This window comes from Neodiprion lecontei, chromosome 2 (assembly GCF_021901455.1).
Source record: "Neodiprion lecontei isolate iyNeoLeco1 chromosome 2, iyNeoLeco1.1, whole genome shotgun sequence".
NCBI classification, from domain to species: Eukaryota; Metazoa; Arthropoda; class Insecta; order Hymenoptera; family Diprionidae; genus Neodiprion; species Neodiprion lecontei.
The window spans coordinates 33,675,819-33,692,868 of record NC_060261.1 but is presented as its reverse complement, the minus strand read 5'-3'; the positions used below and the strand labels follow the sequence as shown (position 1 = coordinate 33,692,868).

The window sequence follows — 17,050 nt, the reverse complement described above, 5'->3', positions numbered from 1 at the left end:
GATGATAAAAAAAAAAAAAAAAACGATGGTCGGTAGCTGTCTGAATGTGGTTCAAACGCGCTGTGAGCCTAAGTATACGTACGTATAATTCACCCGCCAGAAATCAGACGGTGTCAACTGGGACGGGGCAGCGGGGGTGGCAATGCCGTGGTCTTGGGGCGAGGGCTGAAGCAACGTCCGTCCGGCCGCCCCCGAAATCGGCGAGTTGATGTGCAGTCGCGGAGGGATGGCGGAGAACAAAGAGACAAATTGGGTCCCCAGACGCGACCACACGGACACAAATGCCGAGTGACCCCTTGCAGTGACCCGTGACCCGTCAGATCCCGTCGTCGCGCGTCACGTCGCCGGGGAGAAGAAGCCGAGGATCCGTCTGTCGAGTTGTTGTATCCACGGTTCGATTGAGGCGGATCAGAGCCGCGTTGCGAACGCAGCGATCAGAGATCCGGGAGAATTCGCAGGGAAGGCACCGGCGCGTCTTGGGGTGTATTTACTCGGTGAAAATTTCTTTGAAAGGGAGGGCAGAAAAAGGCAAAGTGAATAATCAGCCGGGACGCCGGGACGCCGGGGACGACGGACCGGATTATAGGCACCCCGTTTCACCCTCGGCGGCCACGACACTTCGATTTTACCAAATTAAATCGAAGGGCCGCGAGGATTTCCGCCCTCCTTTCACCCCCCTCCCCACCTTGACGCGGGGTGATTCATTTGTTTGAACTTCACCTACTGTAAGCTGAAATGCGAATTTTGCTCGGAGATTTACGAATCCCTGGGCATTTTTATCCAGTTATATTTTTTCCTTCCACCCCCTTGGCTCCGTTTTGCCACCGTGCGGCCGCTTGACTTGTATAACGGAATTTAATAATCAGGCTTTTGTATGAAATGCTTGTCAAATCGTTGAAAAAGATTGATTTTAATATGTGTGGCTATTCGTTTGTAATCGGACAGTTACGCAGATCGGTTGACTTTGAAAAATTGGGAAACCGCGAAATCCGTCACGTTTTTATTTTTTATTTCAGTCTTCTTTGTATTCGGAGGAGAAAAAAAGTTGTTACAATAACTCTGAAAATGAAAAGTTGATTTTTCATTTGATCTCGACCTTCTCAAATCTAAAACATCACCTCTGACCATTTTCATATAAAGGTTCCAGTGTGTATGCGTGTGTATGTGTGGTAAATTTTTGGTACGACAATATTTCGAAAACTGATCAACAAGCTATCTCTAAGCTTTTCGTTGAAATAAGCACGTTTTGCGCGAAGATCCATATCCCCAGTCCAGTCGGTTTTCCTTGCTTCTTGTTAAACCCAATTTTTCCAGAAATACGAAACCAAAAACAATCTTTCAATTTTATTTCAGCAAAATGATCCGGTTATCATGTAACGAAGAATCGATGGTTGGTTCAAATTCAATCGTCAAGTTTTTCAATTCCTTATTAAAAGAGCGAAATAATGGGGGCTGAAGCTCATAACGATGATACAAACAAAATACCCGCATTTCTTATAAATCACGAATACGCCGACTGTCTTCGTTGTCTTTTCCTCGATCCAGGCCTTTGTAAGAAACAAAGGTGTTCTTATCCGGATAATGGTTAGGTGAATCACCCCTCCAAGCACACTAACTCACCGTACCATTACAGTCGCGTGATACGTAAGTACTAGCAGCACTTAGTGAACAATTATTACACATTAACACCATCGAAAGGGGACGACGACATCCGTATCTGGGTGGATTGTCCGCAGCCGGGTTATTCTCACATGAATATTTCGCCTCTTGTAATCCATAAAACCTCTAGGCGGGTATATACGGCGACTCCTTTCCCTCTGTTTAACATCGAGCAGGGAAGGGAGTTGCATGTTTGAACACATGACTGAATTTTTGCCATTCTCACGCCGTCGCTACGGGGGATGAGATGTAATGGAATAATGCCCGTTTAACATCGGTGCGAAATTGATCAAAAATAATTACTCGTTCATTTGTCCATTGTTTATTATTTTTCCTCGCGAATTCTGGTTTTTTTTCGATAAAAACGTAAGAGAGAAATCGGTAAAAAAAAAAGAACAGAATATCATGCCATGTACGGGATAACATTCGCAGGGACGCTGGTAATAAGCGGCGGTCAGGGTATTGCGTTTAATCGATTCCAATTAAAAGATTGAAATTGCGTTTCCTAGGTACAAAAAGCCAGCATGAACAAACAGCGGATCCATCGCTCTTTGAAATTAACCAATCCTATGGTCCGTTCTAAGCGACCGTGATCCCCTATCGGTGGCAACTAAATTGAATTTGGCGATAACTGATTGACCAATAAATAACCCAAAATCAAGATAACAGTAAAATAATGACCCTCCCCCTCCTCCCATCTTCCAAGCAGGATCATTTATCTCGGAACCGATAATCTCGTTAACACAACAAAAAACATTTAAAAGAAAGAACGAAAATTCAATTCCCATCCGACCTTCTCAACTTGTTATACAAATTGTGAAAATACTTATTTTCGTCCGTTAATGATGTAGAGGAATTTGAAAATCCTGAACATGATCAGAACGACACATTGGTAAAAATTACGAAATAATCGAAGATGCCGATCCTATACTAATACCGACCACTGAAAATCGGTGGAAATTTCCGCGGATTCGTATCTGAGGTTCGCTACCGGTATACGTAAGTGTAGTATAGGTATACAAAGCGTGACGCCATTCAATTGGAATTGGCCAACAATAAGGCGAAGGAATTTTCCAATTTAATTCTTTCAAAACGGATCCCCTCGTATACCGATATACACTATTGCACCATCGATCCCCGCCCCCATCAGTCGTTTTCTCCGCGTTTAAGGTACCCGCCTCAAATATGTAATACCAGCGGGCCTTCGAAATTCATACGTACATATACGCTACATCCCATCCTGTGATTTGAGCTGTTCAATTATTAAAACGTCGTGAAAGGATGGTTCGAGGCAGATTGCTGAATCCGGCTAGAGCTGGTTTTATGGCGACTCGACCGTCTTTCTCTACCATCGCAGTCCAATAAATATGGTAAGCGAGAGACTTCTTCCGGTAGCAGCCATCCGAGACTCGAGTGCAGGCGAGATATCGTTGTATATTTGAATACGTCAGTCAGGGCGCTAGCTATTCCGGATAACGTGACAGGGTTGAGGCGACAGTCGTGGTTGGCAGCCGAGAGACGTTTAATATAACAGTTTCCGTGTATCTGCTTTCTCGCTCCTTGTACAACTCTTCAGGATTCGAAGCACTGCATATTTGACACTGGAAGAGGATTCAAGACCCGGCAACGATCTTTGAATAAAATTATTGACAGATTGGCAGATTGGCGGGCCGCGAATCTTGCGTCGCGAAAATCGCGGACCCAGTTATGAACCTAGAAGCCTGGAAAATAATGTTGAATGATGACTGATGATGAAGAAGACCGTCTGTACGAGGTTGAGATTATCATACGACGTGAATAAATATTCCTGGTTGGACTGATGAGACATTCTTGGCGTAGAATGTTTACCGCCGGATCAGAATGAGAGAATACCTTGCAAAGGAGCTTCCTGTATCGTAAGTTACTTCCGCAATTCACTTTCAGACCAGTTTGCGTCCTGAGAATTGTTCTGCAAACTCAGCGACGCCAGATAGGCAGTGACAGGATCCGCCGACCCGGAGCGATTAATTTTCGTCAGTTCTCATCGTCCGGGAAGAGGCTGCCTGCTGGATAACTCTGATCGAAGTACATAATTCGTGTTCCAAATCGATCGTTCGAGAAATCAGATATTGAGATATGGGAAAAATCCAGCCATTTTAAGTTCGGGATTTACTCGGGTTTTAAAGTGCAGAAACTTCGGCTCTCGTATATACGCTGGGCACATGCAAGCCCGGTGGCTGGAGGCACCAGAAGTAAGGAAGGATGGAAGTAAGGAAGGAAGGAAGGAAGGAAGGAAGGAAGGAAGGAGTCACCAACGAACCTGCAACTCCGCGCCTCTCCGAGTCAAGCATGAATAATGAAGCCTCCGCATGTAAGACGCTATTATCACTTCCACCTGGAATTATTAAGCCAGTATAACAACTGGGGAGTAATATTAATTGAGATTGCATTATTTATGATCGTTGGAAGGCCATGAATAACCAAGCACCGTATGATTTTTGGTGCAGGCGATGCATTTAGCAGCCGAGAGATTGGACTGGTATTATAACTTATACCTATACGGACAGGATCGACTCTCCCCTTCCACTTCTCAAACTTTCATACCGCGTATTATTATTCTTCCGGACTTTAACAAAGTGATGAAAAATGTATGCCGGATAATATCGCTAGACCATCTAGATTCAACTCGATTTTATTACCTTAAAGGTAGTCAAATATGCATGACGGACGATTTTTCGTGCATTGCTTCTTCTTCTTTACAAGTTTCTTTTGAGAACTAATCATTGTCTAAATTTTCCAACCAATTAGCGTCTCTATGCCCTGCATCTGCATACGCATCCCCGTATCATCGTGCGGAATGTCGTGAACCTTTAAACAATTCGCAATCTCTAGCATCGGTAGTCCACGGAACACTAGCCTGCGTTTTTTCTCCTGAATTCCTTTTTTTCCGTGCCGTTCAAGCGAGGGATCATCGGTTTATCGCATCCATGGAGTCGCGATAAGATCATCGATAATCGCACATTGCTACTCGATATATTTACAACCACTTTCGGTCATGCGATGCCACGCACTCTCGCTCTCTCCCCCTCACTCTCTAGCTCTCGTGTTGGGTACGTGTTACGTGGCCGCGTTGTGGCTAAGTGGAAGAGATTAAAATTATAAATAATTCAGTAACCAGAGCGATATGATACGTGACACCGGCAGTTAAGTCGCTTGTCACGCCCGCGATAATCACTATATTTGAAACTACGGAATCGGCGATAACGTATCTACAGCAGCGTTGGCGATATACTGCGCTTATGCCACATCACGCACGCGTTTGCAGTCATACACATCTTCGTATCCTCAGGGAATGGAAGAGTATTCGTTGCTGTTGAGCGGTTAGAGAAGTTGTTTCTTTTTTTTTTTTATCAAAATTTTCTTTTGCAAACTCTCAAGCAAGGCTGCAGGAATAGATTCGTAAATGAAAGCGGAAAGAGCCAGTGCTAATTAGTGAAAAGGAAGCTCCGCGGAGCTGCTTCGTCGAAAAATTAGTACCGAAATCAGGAATGAAATGTTCGTAGCTCAATTTCACTACGGAGCCGGATCCGGGGGTTAATCGTGGTCTTACAAGGATCGCGGGCAGAGGCAAGGCGGAAGAGCTGCCAACAACCGCATAAGCGCTTTCGTTAAATCCGAATAATAATTACGCTGCAATTTCCCGTCGGTGCAGGAATAAATTAGTCCCTCTTCTTTTTATCTTGGAAGCCGCTTAAAATTCTACCACTGCACCTCTTCCCCGTCTACACATACGTTACATTGGTTTTCAACGATTTCTACAAAACACTTCCGTAGCGATAGCAATTGTGGATCTCTCCTCTCTCCCCACTTAAGTGGGATCACGTTTTTCTTGGCTGCAGGATTAGTATCAAAATTTTTGAAGATGAAGAAATAAACTGAATGTCACTGCAGCATTGAACTTAGACCGATCATGTTGGTCATGACTGGTCACAGACTATGAATGCTACGATTTTTTTTATCGGAGTTCTCGAAACTCGACTTATGGACGTAACTTGTTTGAGAAATTTGCGTTCACGAAATCGGGGATAATTGTAGAAGACATGGTTAAAAGTGAAAGCTCTTGCATAAAACAAAATATAAGATTTTTCTCCGAAAGTCTGGGGCGCACAAAGAGCGAAGCAAGAGAAAGAGAGACGTAACGAGAGTGGAGAAACAAAATGAACTGGAAAATGAAAGAAAATCTTCATATACACGACGTGAGAATTATAATACAGTGGTTGTTCGGCTGCGGCCCCATTGAATAATGCATGATAGCCAGACTATGAACTTGCAGTTTGATAATCTTAGATCCGGGTGAGGTCAGCTATAACACGTTCGGAAAAATTTTAACGACTCCGAGCATATCGTTACGTGAAATTCGTTTCATCGATCGGTCTCGTTATCATCATCGTCGTCGTCGTCGTCATCGTCATCGTCTTCGTCATCGTCATCATCATCATCATCATCATCGTTATTATTATTATTATTATTATTATTACTATTATTATTAAATATATACATATACATTATATTCTAATCACCAGGCACGCTTTATATACTCGCAATCACATGTACATATTATTCATGTATGCATACAGCGCATGTGCATTTACTACCCATTTGCCTTCCCTACGCGAGATTACGTGTCGCATAATCTCCAGACGCTAGACTTAACGCCGTACAACTATTCCTGTACGTCGCTCCATCTCTTTCGAGATAATTATCGCGATTTAGGACTGTACGTCACCGTTTATCTTTATCATCATTACGTTCGTACAGCATGTGAATCAAGAGATTTTGGGAATTTTTGAAAGTAGTCAAAGTTTTAGTAAAAATGAAAAGGAGGGAGCTTAGTTGACTAGCTTTGGTAAATCCTAGCGACCTTTCGGTTGTGAATTTTGAAACTTTGATTGCAGCACAAGTTCAAATAAAAAAAAAAAACTTCCAATTCAAATGAGAATAATATTCTTGCAATTTGTACGTTGAAGGCACTATAATTCAGCTGAGTAGCTATGAAGGCATTGAATAACGGTGCCAGTGATATGACCTAAGCCACACGTATATAATAATGTACGAAAGTAAGCAAGACAAACGGGGCCCGGAAGGTACGCGTGTGTCACTTTCGAAATTCGGTCAGTAAGTAATAGTCGACCAAAGTATCCCCATTTGTTTTCTTGTCGAAGACTTACAACACCAAGATCGTGAGAAAAGAAAGGGATAATAGATAAATAACCCTCTATCTCGATTATTGCTTTGCAATGACGTGCATCCTTCAATCATATGCTCTTCGACCACGCTTTAAATCGTACCGCTCTTCACCATAAGATTTGCAACGGCAACAAGTTTTAAGCAAGTAAAAAGCCACGGCTTTAAAGTAAAAGTATAAATCACGAATATTAAATGTACAAAACCCAAGTACAACCTCACAACTCAAGGAATGGCATTCAACTGCCAGCACTAAAGTTGGAGGTAGAAATAGGTTCTTTTTTTAGGACAAGGAATTATTTTGACGAGAAGTCCTTCCGACTTTATGGCTCTTGAGGGATTTTATATGGCTTGGTTTTCGTCCCTTTTGAAAGCGTTCTGTTCTCGAATCGATGGCGCAGCTCTGGTGCGAGCTTTTTATCGAATTACTTTGACTTTAGGGACTAGTAGGAATTTGCAGTGAAAGGAAGATTTCGGAACCTTAAGGCGTGCAATCGTTCAGCACAATCGGTTTACGCCATCCTCAGATATACTACAATCGGATTCATCGTCGTACAATTAAATGCACACCTATCCATCCATGTGCATATTGTGTATGTATTTCTCTCTGGTATTATCACGAATATTGTCAGTGTCGCATTACAATTACATGCCACCCACGTTTTCCAAGTTGACGCAATTTTTGCATCATAAATGGAAGGTGTGCCGTAACGGCTACTTTTTGCCAAGTACTGCAGCGCGCCGTATGACAATCATTCCCATAAATTTTTTTCCATAACATTTATACCGTGTGTATGTCGTCGTAAATTTAGTCACACGTTTTCTCAATATTCCACATTACACTCTGTCCCCCTGTGTTTATTTTCGTTCCTCCTTTTTTATGCATTACGAGTAACGCTTGTTTTTCGTTCGTGATCGTTGGGTCATTGGTAAAATGTAGTAGAAGAAGACCGACCACGATTCTTCAGTATCGCAGTAAGGGATTCTTTCACCTTACCGTCGTTCCGCCCATCAGGAAACCGCGAAAATCCGACGATCAACATGGCAGTGGAAGACCTTCGGTAGCGTAGGAAAGAAAAAAAAGGGTCACTAGAAAAACGATACAAATTCCTGTGTATTTCGAAGCTTTATTGCTTCGAAAGTTCGCCCCCCCCCCCCCCCCCCCCCTGCTCGTATCGAACTTCCCGCGGTGCGGGGCGATCGGACCGAGAGTACTTCGTGAGCGAATGGAGGTCTCTTTGATGTCTGAACAGCGGGTGAGCGAGGTGACACAGTCAGGCTTCGCCCCACGGGCCTATTTCCTATCCTATCCCGTTCAACAAAAACCGTGTATTACCGTTGTGTCTGATCCAGTGACGTGGAAATTTTTCAACTGGGAAAATAACGCGCGTATGTCGAAACGGTAGCAATTTTTTTTTTTTTTTTTCTTTCTTCTTTTCTTTTATTTTTTAACGTGTTTTCTTTTTTTTTTTTTTACAGTTAATTTTTTTCATTTTTCCTTCAATTACAATTCGCTCGAAGGGGGGAAATTTTCCATTGAAACCGAGGGAATTATCTCAAGATTGATGAGCTAGAGGGTTGGGAAATTGTAATCAACGGTTGGTTGTATGGAAGTAAACCGCTTAAGCGTTATTAAAGGGCACGGGCATGGGATCTTTTAATTACGCCACTGGCCGGACACTTTAGTTGCGTTAACTGAAACGACGGTGGAGGACAACCCTTTACAGTTACGGTCAGTGACCGACCAAATTCAAATTATTATTTCAGAGGGCCGCTGGATCAACGTGTGCACTCATCAGCGAAGCAATTTCCTCATTATCCTTTGTGACACGTCGCTCTTTCTTCGTCCTTTTGTTTCGCTGGTTCCTTGCTACAGGCTTTCTTTTTGTTTCATTATTTGGTTTCTCTTTCTTTATTTATTTTCAAACACGCAACGCGTTTCTCTGAAGGCTTTTGCGCGCTTATGCAACTTTTCGCGAATATCAACGTTGAATGCAACAGACAAGCTGGCTTTGCATTCGATGCTGAATTTTTTTTACCGAAGGTACAGATTATCGCCTCGGTGATCTGCGTTATTTTAACTCTGTTATAACGATGTAGAAAATCGCTGCAGGGTGTCCGACAAAAGCTTCATTTCATCAAAAAGCGTTAATAATCCGGGCACAGTGCGACGTGTTCATTTCCTGATCACCAGTTTACGTGCAAACTAAAACGCTGTTGTATTTTCATCAAACAATGAACGACGAGTAGAGTATTACATTTTCATCTAGAGGTGTCACTGGTCGTGTTGCTATATTCGCGATGGTGATGCGCAGGTCGTTCGGTTGCAACAAATCCATAAAGCTTTTTCAGTCGTGTCATGTTCCAACATTTGTGCAACGTATTATTCTATTACATCTCACCGTGCCGGAAACAGTTAAGAGCCTGCATCTGTAGATTAACGACCTAAAATTTGTACCCAACGACATATTCCTCCATACGATATAGACTGCAGAGTGAAACGAATCTCGTTACGCGATTGATCAATCTTCTAGTTCCAAAATAACATTGAAAATAAGGGAATGGTAATGATAAAAATTGTAGACTAACGGATGTATGGACCAAAAAAAAGGGAACGGTGTCAAAATAAAAGAAGTAATCGAAATATCGGAGACAGTTATGCTAGTGGTGAAAAATAAGTCTTTGCGAAGGATCGGTCACGGGACATAAAAATTTAAGTGCACACAGCGACGACGCCGGCTCGTAGATTTTCTTTTCTGTATAAAAACTTTCGCGAGTGCTCTCCTTTTAGAAATATCAATGCATGACAGAGGGGTAAATGGGGGGTGGGGAAAAAAAAATAAAAAATACATCGAGCTACGGCACAAGGAAAAAACATTTAGCGGTAAGCAGAATTCGTTGAAAGTCAAATTTATCGTATCTCAAAAGCAACTTGTCTTTTTAGTTTGTTTTTATCGAACCGAATTTCTCATCGAGTTGAATATCTGCTAGTCCAAGTATTAAATGCCAAGTGCACCTGGTAGACTGAACCGAAAAATACTCATGCACTGGGTAGTTCAAACAGATAATTGACGCCTGCACATGAAAAGTTTTTCCAGCCAGAGAATTTTACGGACTGGCGATGAAAAATTTTTCTTCAATTCTTCCAATAAACTGAAAGAAGCATTTTTTAAAACTCTAGTTGGATGCCGCAAACGCCGTTTTGTTTGCACCTTCGCTTTTTCTCTTGCACGTTATGCAACTTTGTTTTTCTGAACGGAGCTCTCTCTTGAAAAAAGATATATGCATAGTTACATCCGTATCACGAAAGTATATAATGCGTGAACGTGATTCTTTGCGAAGTAATTTATTCCCTGCGTTTTACTAAGTTCTATCCATCTTCCATTTTCGTATCAATCTTCGGAGCGGAAAGGCAGAAAAAATATGAATCCATGCTCGCATTTTCGCGCACACGCGGCACACATGGAGGTATATATAATGGGTTTACATACATAATGTTATACATAACTTTGACCTTCCCTTTTCAACACTGAAACGAACCTATTGCGGCATATATTTTCCTGGGAAAGTTCTTTTTGGTGGCTTAGGCAGCGTACACACAGATTGCTGACGAATTTCTTATCGAGTATCAAGTACATACGAATATCTGCGCGTAAAGAAAGGGAATCCTTTAGCTCCCACGTATTATTCCGCGATGATGCAGAGGGATAAGGACTGTTCGTAAAGTTGTCGAAAAGCTAAATTACTTTCAGCCGTGACGCAATCCCCGTTAAATTATGGCTGATAGACGAGAGCTTCGTTCGGTGTGAGAGTGATCTGATTCCGAACGGACGTAAATTCTGCGTCTCCATCGTGGAGATAAAATTTCTGCTCCATTGCGGTTAAATAAATAAATGCAGAAAGAAACGACTGGATAAATATTATATACCAAGTGGTTTGATATACCGTAGTCATGTTTTTCCGTTCGAACGAGGGTAACAATAAACGTCGTCTTAAAAGTTATGGGTGTATTCCGGCAGAACATAATACATACGTGTCTAATGCCTTGCGTTTAGTTAGACACCCGATGTCGCAGGGTTGAGTTGGAATTAGCTCGAGCTAGAATTACGGGTCGGTTCAAACATGGAAAACTTGTTAGATCAGTTTGAGAAATGGGAATTCCCCGTGCATTGCCAGTGTTCGCCCGTAGGTGAAATACAAGCGTAACGATAATCGCTCGTACTCTCCAAAGTCGTCTGCCTTGCACTCAGCACCTTTGAGTCTACGACATGGTAAATTTTCATCGGAGCAAACATCAACTCTGCATAATTGCTCGCTATTTGAATTTTCAACAAATATGAAGACCGGGAAACTTGCAATTTGGTCTCCACTTCCACGCCCTCGTCTAGTCACGCTCGTACCCATGCGTACCGATATTCCCGTATGTGTTCGTAGTTTGATTCCAATAGTTTGCCTGCCTCCCACGGCTGGAACACAATCTCAAGTTTTCGACGGGCTGCTAATCGAACGAGTATATTTCTCGAAAACGATATTCTTTCAGAGTTATAACTCTACAAACGTGGCGAAAGATAGATGCACGAATCCGCGAGGTCGAATTCGAGGACTGTATTATCCGTTCGTCTATTACCATCGTAATTTTAGTTTTTATACCATCGTGCCAGAGCGAGAATACCAGCCACAGGTCGACGACGTAGTGCAGCTCCAGTTTGCAACTCGAGTAGAGCCTGCTAATTATGGATTAGAACCGACGATCCATGAGTCGCTGTCGAGTGGCGTTACGTTACATTGGCCGGACGTGCGGTGCCATCCACCCACCCTCCACACTTCACCCTCAGAACTCAGGTAGCGATGGCTCTGACAATGCGAGTGTAGAGTATTCAACAATTGTTACATTCCATACGAGAAGATTACTCGAACGGCATCATTGCTATGTAACATAGTCATGCTAGTTGGAGTCAAGCATGGCGGACTTGGATTGACACTGGAAAGAGAGAAGATCAAGTTTCGAAGTACGAAATGATGGTTAAATACTTGGGAGAAGTAACGACATTATTAGTGCCATTTACTAACGCTCTTGTTAGCTGATTCGAAGTCCTAATGATATTTATACCTGCAGACGAAGTCCGCGTGACGTAGTGGCGATGAGAATGATCTTAGAAAATGGCCGGAAGCCATTCGTTGTGAAATATTATTATGTTTTCGCATTCGATGTAAGCTGTTTTAATTATTTCCAAGCTGCTTTTTTTTTTCAACCTCTGCGAGGCAACCTTTTCTCTCTCGTATTCCCGCCGCACTAATTATCAAAGTATAGGTATCAACGACACGCGCTGTAAAATGTCTGCTCTTGTGTGGGGTTGAGGGATAATTATCTCCTTTTCCTTTGATCAGCGTCGGGGGATTGGGGTCAGAATCGTCTTCCTTTGAAAATTTTGCTCGCACGTTATGATAACATTGTTGCTGAAAGTTTCCAAGCCGCAAAAGCAGAGATCTTACCGTACCAAGACTGTTACGTCGGCGTCGGTAACAGCTGATCACAGCTCGGCATATCCTATCGAGAGGCAGGTCAACTACTGTGTGGATTAGAGGCTATTAGCTGCAGTGATTGGGTATTACAAGAGGTAACCTCGACCAGTGGCACTAACCACCACGTTATTGGTTCTCCCGGATCAATCTTGAGTAACCTTCATTGATAATTAGGTGCGAGCCGGGAGTAGGCATGCATTGTGATATGTTCGAGTTGGGAGGCGTAATTATTGGGATATCCTTCATATTATCTTCGTTTATCAACACATTTATGAAATTAGAATTCAAATTAACTATATATAAATACATGTATACTGATCGTTTTTAATAAATAAAAATTTGAGGAAAACTAACAAGATAAAATGTCATACGTCAAACATTGTACGAGTGATTTTCTCAGCTTAAATTAAATAAAGCAAAGTAACTTAAAAACAACTTCCAACGCCTGTACGTGTTCAGAAAAGACTGCGCTCAGTCCCGTTCTTAACGGCGGATTCCTGTAAGCGCAGCCTTTCTCGAAGTCTGTTACATTTTCGGCCTGAAAAATAAAAATTAAATGAAACGAAGCGAAGAGAATTGTGTATAAAATCGAAACAAGGATAAGCAGGAATTCGGCAGGTTCCCGACTTCTTGGAAGCTTCACACGTGCGTGCGTCGCGATTGCGGTATAACGCATATCTTGTACGCTCGAGGCTATTTAACTTTACGCCAGTTTATCTTACACCTATACCGACACAGTACGTATACGTATATGCGCGACTATGCTGCAAAATAACCCGAGATTTTCGAGTAACTAAAGACCCTTGTGAAACTTGGAACAACAAAGTAATCCGAGCTTTGCTTGAATACAGCCAATAGTCGAGGACCTCTAAAGCTGAGGCAATGTTTCGAGAAGGAGCATCGATATTACCCCGCTCATCGTTTCTTCGCAATACAATTGGTCGCGGTGATTTAAGTCGATCGGTATTATACGTTGGATCTTTATAATTGATCCCCGAACCTGTTGCCCGATTTTTCTTTCGTTATAAGTTGCATTTCCGGGTGCCAAATTGAGACGTCTAATATTAGGCGTTTTGATCAGCTTATTGTTTCGGTGTGTTCGTGTACGCTCTATTGTTGAAGATCATCCTGTAAGGATGTTGAAAAAGTGATATTTAATTTTTCTTTTTTCTTCCTCTACAATGAAAACTCTGAAAACTTTTAATTCTAGCTTACGTTGGAGGGTTTAATTGAACGCTCGAAGTTAATTAATTAGTCGTTGGTATTCGTTAACATAATTGAGACACTAAACTTCTGAATAATACTGAATGCATCGATATGTCACGATATGATGTCACGTAAATGTAAATGATTGAAATTCGGAATGATAAAAAACGGATTCCAACGTTGCGGCGTCAAAGCATTCGAATGATAAAATCACGGGACAGATTCACTTGTTTGTGAGAATAATCATAATTGACACAAAGTATATTTTCACCCAACAATGGCCAGCTTATCCCGACGGGGTTGAACGAAATTCTTCCGAGAAGTGAATGTATAAGCTCGAGAGAAGGTGGAAAAGAGAAGATGAAAAAAGAAAAAAAATTGCATTAAACAATACTCAGTAACTGTGAATAATACCGAACGGAAACTGCAGGGTGCTCAAAGAGTTGCCGTTTCCTGAATCCTGTTTTCATCTTGCGGAAGACCCGGCCTTTCCTATACTTCCATCGCCCCCCATGACTATCGTCTCCCTCCACCTCAAGCAAATCCCACTATCCGCGGACCGTTCACCAGCCGCAAGGATATATATTTTCACGGTTGAATTACTCGGCTAGATGAGAGGTGCGGTCGGGTTTATAGGTGGGTAGCTACAAGCTTTTGCGAAAATATCATTTCGTTTCACTCCAACTGATAAACGGGCTCTGCTCAGTCGTGTCTAATAGTCTTGATAGCACCGGAATATTCTCGTCCAGTCTTTCCATTATGCGCAGTTTCCGTGCAGCAGCTCTATTCGTAGTTATATAGGTGTAATTACAGGAGGCGTTTATTGTCGAGTGAATTTTAAGTGCCGGCTGTAGTAAAGCTGCTGCCTGCACAGGCACCTACACCTACCTACCAACTTTTGATCGGCGAAAAAAGCTCAGGGAATTTATTATGCTGCGGTAAAACGATTCTATAACACCTTTTAATTACTACAAACAGTTCTCGCAATTTTTCGCCAATTTCTTTTTTTTACATAGAGCCTACGTAGCGTTACATACCAAAAGTTAAGGAACGTCAACTTACTCTCACGCAGCTTGTCGGCCGGACAATTCTGAAACAGGATATACGGGAGAATGATATCACGACGTGTTAACCTCACCGCTTTGCGATACATTTATCCTCAAAGTTTAACTCACCAATTGCATCTCTCGCCAGAGACAGTGAATGAAGGCAATCCCGTTTTTATTGCACTTGGCCTGCACCGATCTCCCGTTCGTGACTGCACCGTTATCCGTTGACACTTCACCTGCAGGGGTTGAAATTTATTATAATGTGCCTATAAAGTATATCGTGTCTGTTAACGAGTAACGCGTTACGCCTATCCACCGTCGGCGAATGTCACGGTGATAATATTTTATCAAAGGGAGAGTTATAACGATCGCGTTGTTCTAACAAAAGCCATAACGTCGACTCTGAGCCGATTGTGAGAAACATCCGCGTGTATAAATATTAATAACGCAAAGACGCGAACAGCTGCGGGAAGACAATAACTCCCCTGCGTCTTCGTGCATACTTTCTCTTATTATTATTAACAAGAAATCAGGTCGTAGCATCGCTGACTCGCGATATGGGAGTGATTAGTCACCGTTGAAGAAGAAAGCAGGTCGTCGTGCATCCCAGGTGGATATTATTATTTCGTGTAGCTTTTTTCTTTCAGCGAATACAATTTATTTTATTATTTTTATTTTTTTAATAACAAAAATTGCAACACCGTTAACGCGACCGTGCTCAATATATTTTTATACGTCAACTTTAATCAACTTCTCACCTTCGCTGGGCTTTTGCGTTTCGGCGAAACACTTTTCCAGAACTTGATCTGCTATCTCCGCCTTCCACGGTTCCGACGAATACGTATCTTTCACGTATTCTCCCATACTTTCCTTCATCACGTTTCCCATGTGGTCCAGCTAGCGAGAAACAAAGATAAAAATTAGGTCTCGGATCTAAAATTTTTTCACTCTTACAACGCTTTAGAACGAATACTACTTACAACTTCCTTTTTCTGACCGATACACTGCACAGCGCACTGTTGGAAAATGGTCAACGTATCGGTAAGGTTTTTTTGTTTTGTTTCTTAATTCTAAAGTAAGCGAAAATGCGTAAGTAATAGCTCACAATGTATTCCTCTTTGGTTCTGTTGCCGTGGATGAATCCCTCGTATTCTTCCATCATTCTGGCTGGAAATGAGAATAATTCAGGTTGAACGGAATTCTCTCCAGTGAATTGTATAAATCTGGGAAATTTCGCGAGGCACCTAGCTTAACCTAAATAGAGATAACTTTATCCCCCTCGCTCCCCCCGGAATTCCTCTGCTCTCTTGAGTTCTCCGATGTTCAGATTCGCGAAATATTTTCTCGAGAAGGAAACGGGTGTGGATTTTAACAGGTAATATAAAATGACTAAACAGCCAACAGCTGACGGAGTCAAAATGTTTATTAACGAGCCACCGAGATTGCGTGTTCCTTACGCTTCATCGCTCCTCAGCGAATAGCTCGGCGTCAGATTTTTGGTAATCAAGCGTCGACTGAACTTTTGATCGATAATTGTTTTTGTTCATTCAGTTTGCGCCCGTGACACTGCTCACCTTTTCTCACGACTTCGGTAGCCTTCTTCGCTTGATCGAAACACTCCTTCTTAATGTCTCTGACGCCGTCGCCCCAGAGAATTTTCAGATCGTCATTTTCACCGCAGCAAGAACGACGAGGCTTCTTCTTTTTCTCACCGTCTCCCTGCGCGGTATCGCGTCCTTTTTCCATCTCCGACGACCGTCGGACGCGGGTGGAAATCTGGTCGAATTCATCACGGAAGAATTCATCTGGACATAATTCGACAGAGATATAATAGAAATTCACTCAACGATACGCGTGCGATTAGGCAAGGTCAAACGAAGGCAACGGTGGGCAATTATTTTCAATATCTTATCCGGGGATCCGTAATTGAATTACCCTCACCGAATTCATCGCTGCTAAAGGCACTCGCGACAGCGAGATCAGCGGCTAATAGGAGAGCACAAATCACAAGAACCCTCATGTCTGAAACTCCTAAATCTCGTTTTAGTTTAGGAGGACCAAGAGATCCGCGAAAGGATATATCTCGGGGACCCTGGTAAAAGTCTGTAATTGAACCGAGCTCCGAGGTTCGTACTCGGCGAACGAAGACTGGGAAGTGAATAGGAAACCGTTCGAGGAGAAGCTTGGGCCTAGAAGGAAACCAGGCTTACAGGGTCAGTGACAGACTGTGTGGCTATATAACTGTTCCACGACCCACAGACCTCCCACTATCCCGGCAATCGGAGGACCGATCCTCCGGTCTCTCTCCATAATTCCACCTCCTTTCTTCCTTCCTCCTTCTTGTTGCAAGGCGAACACCGAAACCCCCCCCCCCCCACCTTCACCTCCCT

General features: G+C 42.6%; 2 protein-coding genes across 2 annotated transcripts in view; one reads left to right on the top strand and one right to left on the bottom strand.

Annotated features, from left to right (window-relative positions):
- LOC107226445 (leucine-rich repeats and immunoglobulin-like domains protein 1) overlaps positions 1 to 17,050 on the top strand; it is a 296,998-nt gene that overhangs the window by 22,002 nt on the left and 257,946 nt on the right. The gene's annotated exons all lie outside the window — the stretch shown is intronic.
- LOC107224146 lies at positions 12,653 to 16,878 on the bottom strand. Its single transcript, XM_015664089.2, has 8 exons — positions 16,602 to 16,878; positions 16,235 to 16,465; positions 15,766 to 15,827; positions 15,641 to 15,676; positions 15,419 to 15,557; positions 14,787 to 14,896; positions 14,674 to 14,701; positions 12,653 to 12,943 (listed from the first exon to the last, which is right to left on the bottom strand). Exons 1-8 carry the CDS (start codon positions 16,678 to 16,680, stop codon positions 12,861 to 12,863), a joined length of 768 nt encoding a protein of 255 aa, XP_015519575.1. The 5' UTR covers positions 16,681 to 16,878; the 3' UTR covers positions 12,653 to 12,860.

Excerpts from the sequence above, each read along its gene's own strand:
- LOC107224146 (XM_015664089.2), bottom strand. The coding sequence starts at position 16,680 with ATGAGGGTTCTTGTGATTTGTGCTCTCCTATTAGCCGCTGATCTCGCT. Across the intron at positions 14,897-15,418 it reads AACGCAAAAGCCCAGCGAAG|GTGAAGTGTCAACGGATAAC; the intron begins GTGAGAAGTTGA and ends CAACCCCTGCAG. Across the intron at positions 14,702-14,786 it reads TCTGGCGAGAGATGCAATTG|AATTGTCCGGCCGACAAGCT; the intron begins GTGAGTTAAACT and ends ATCCTGTTTCAG.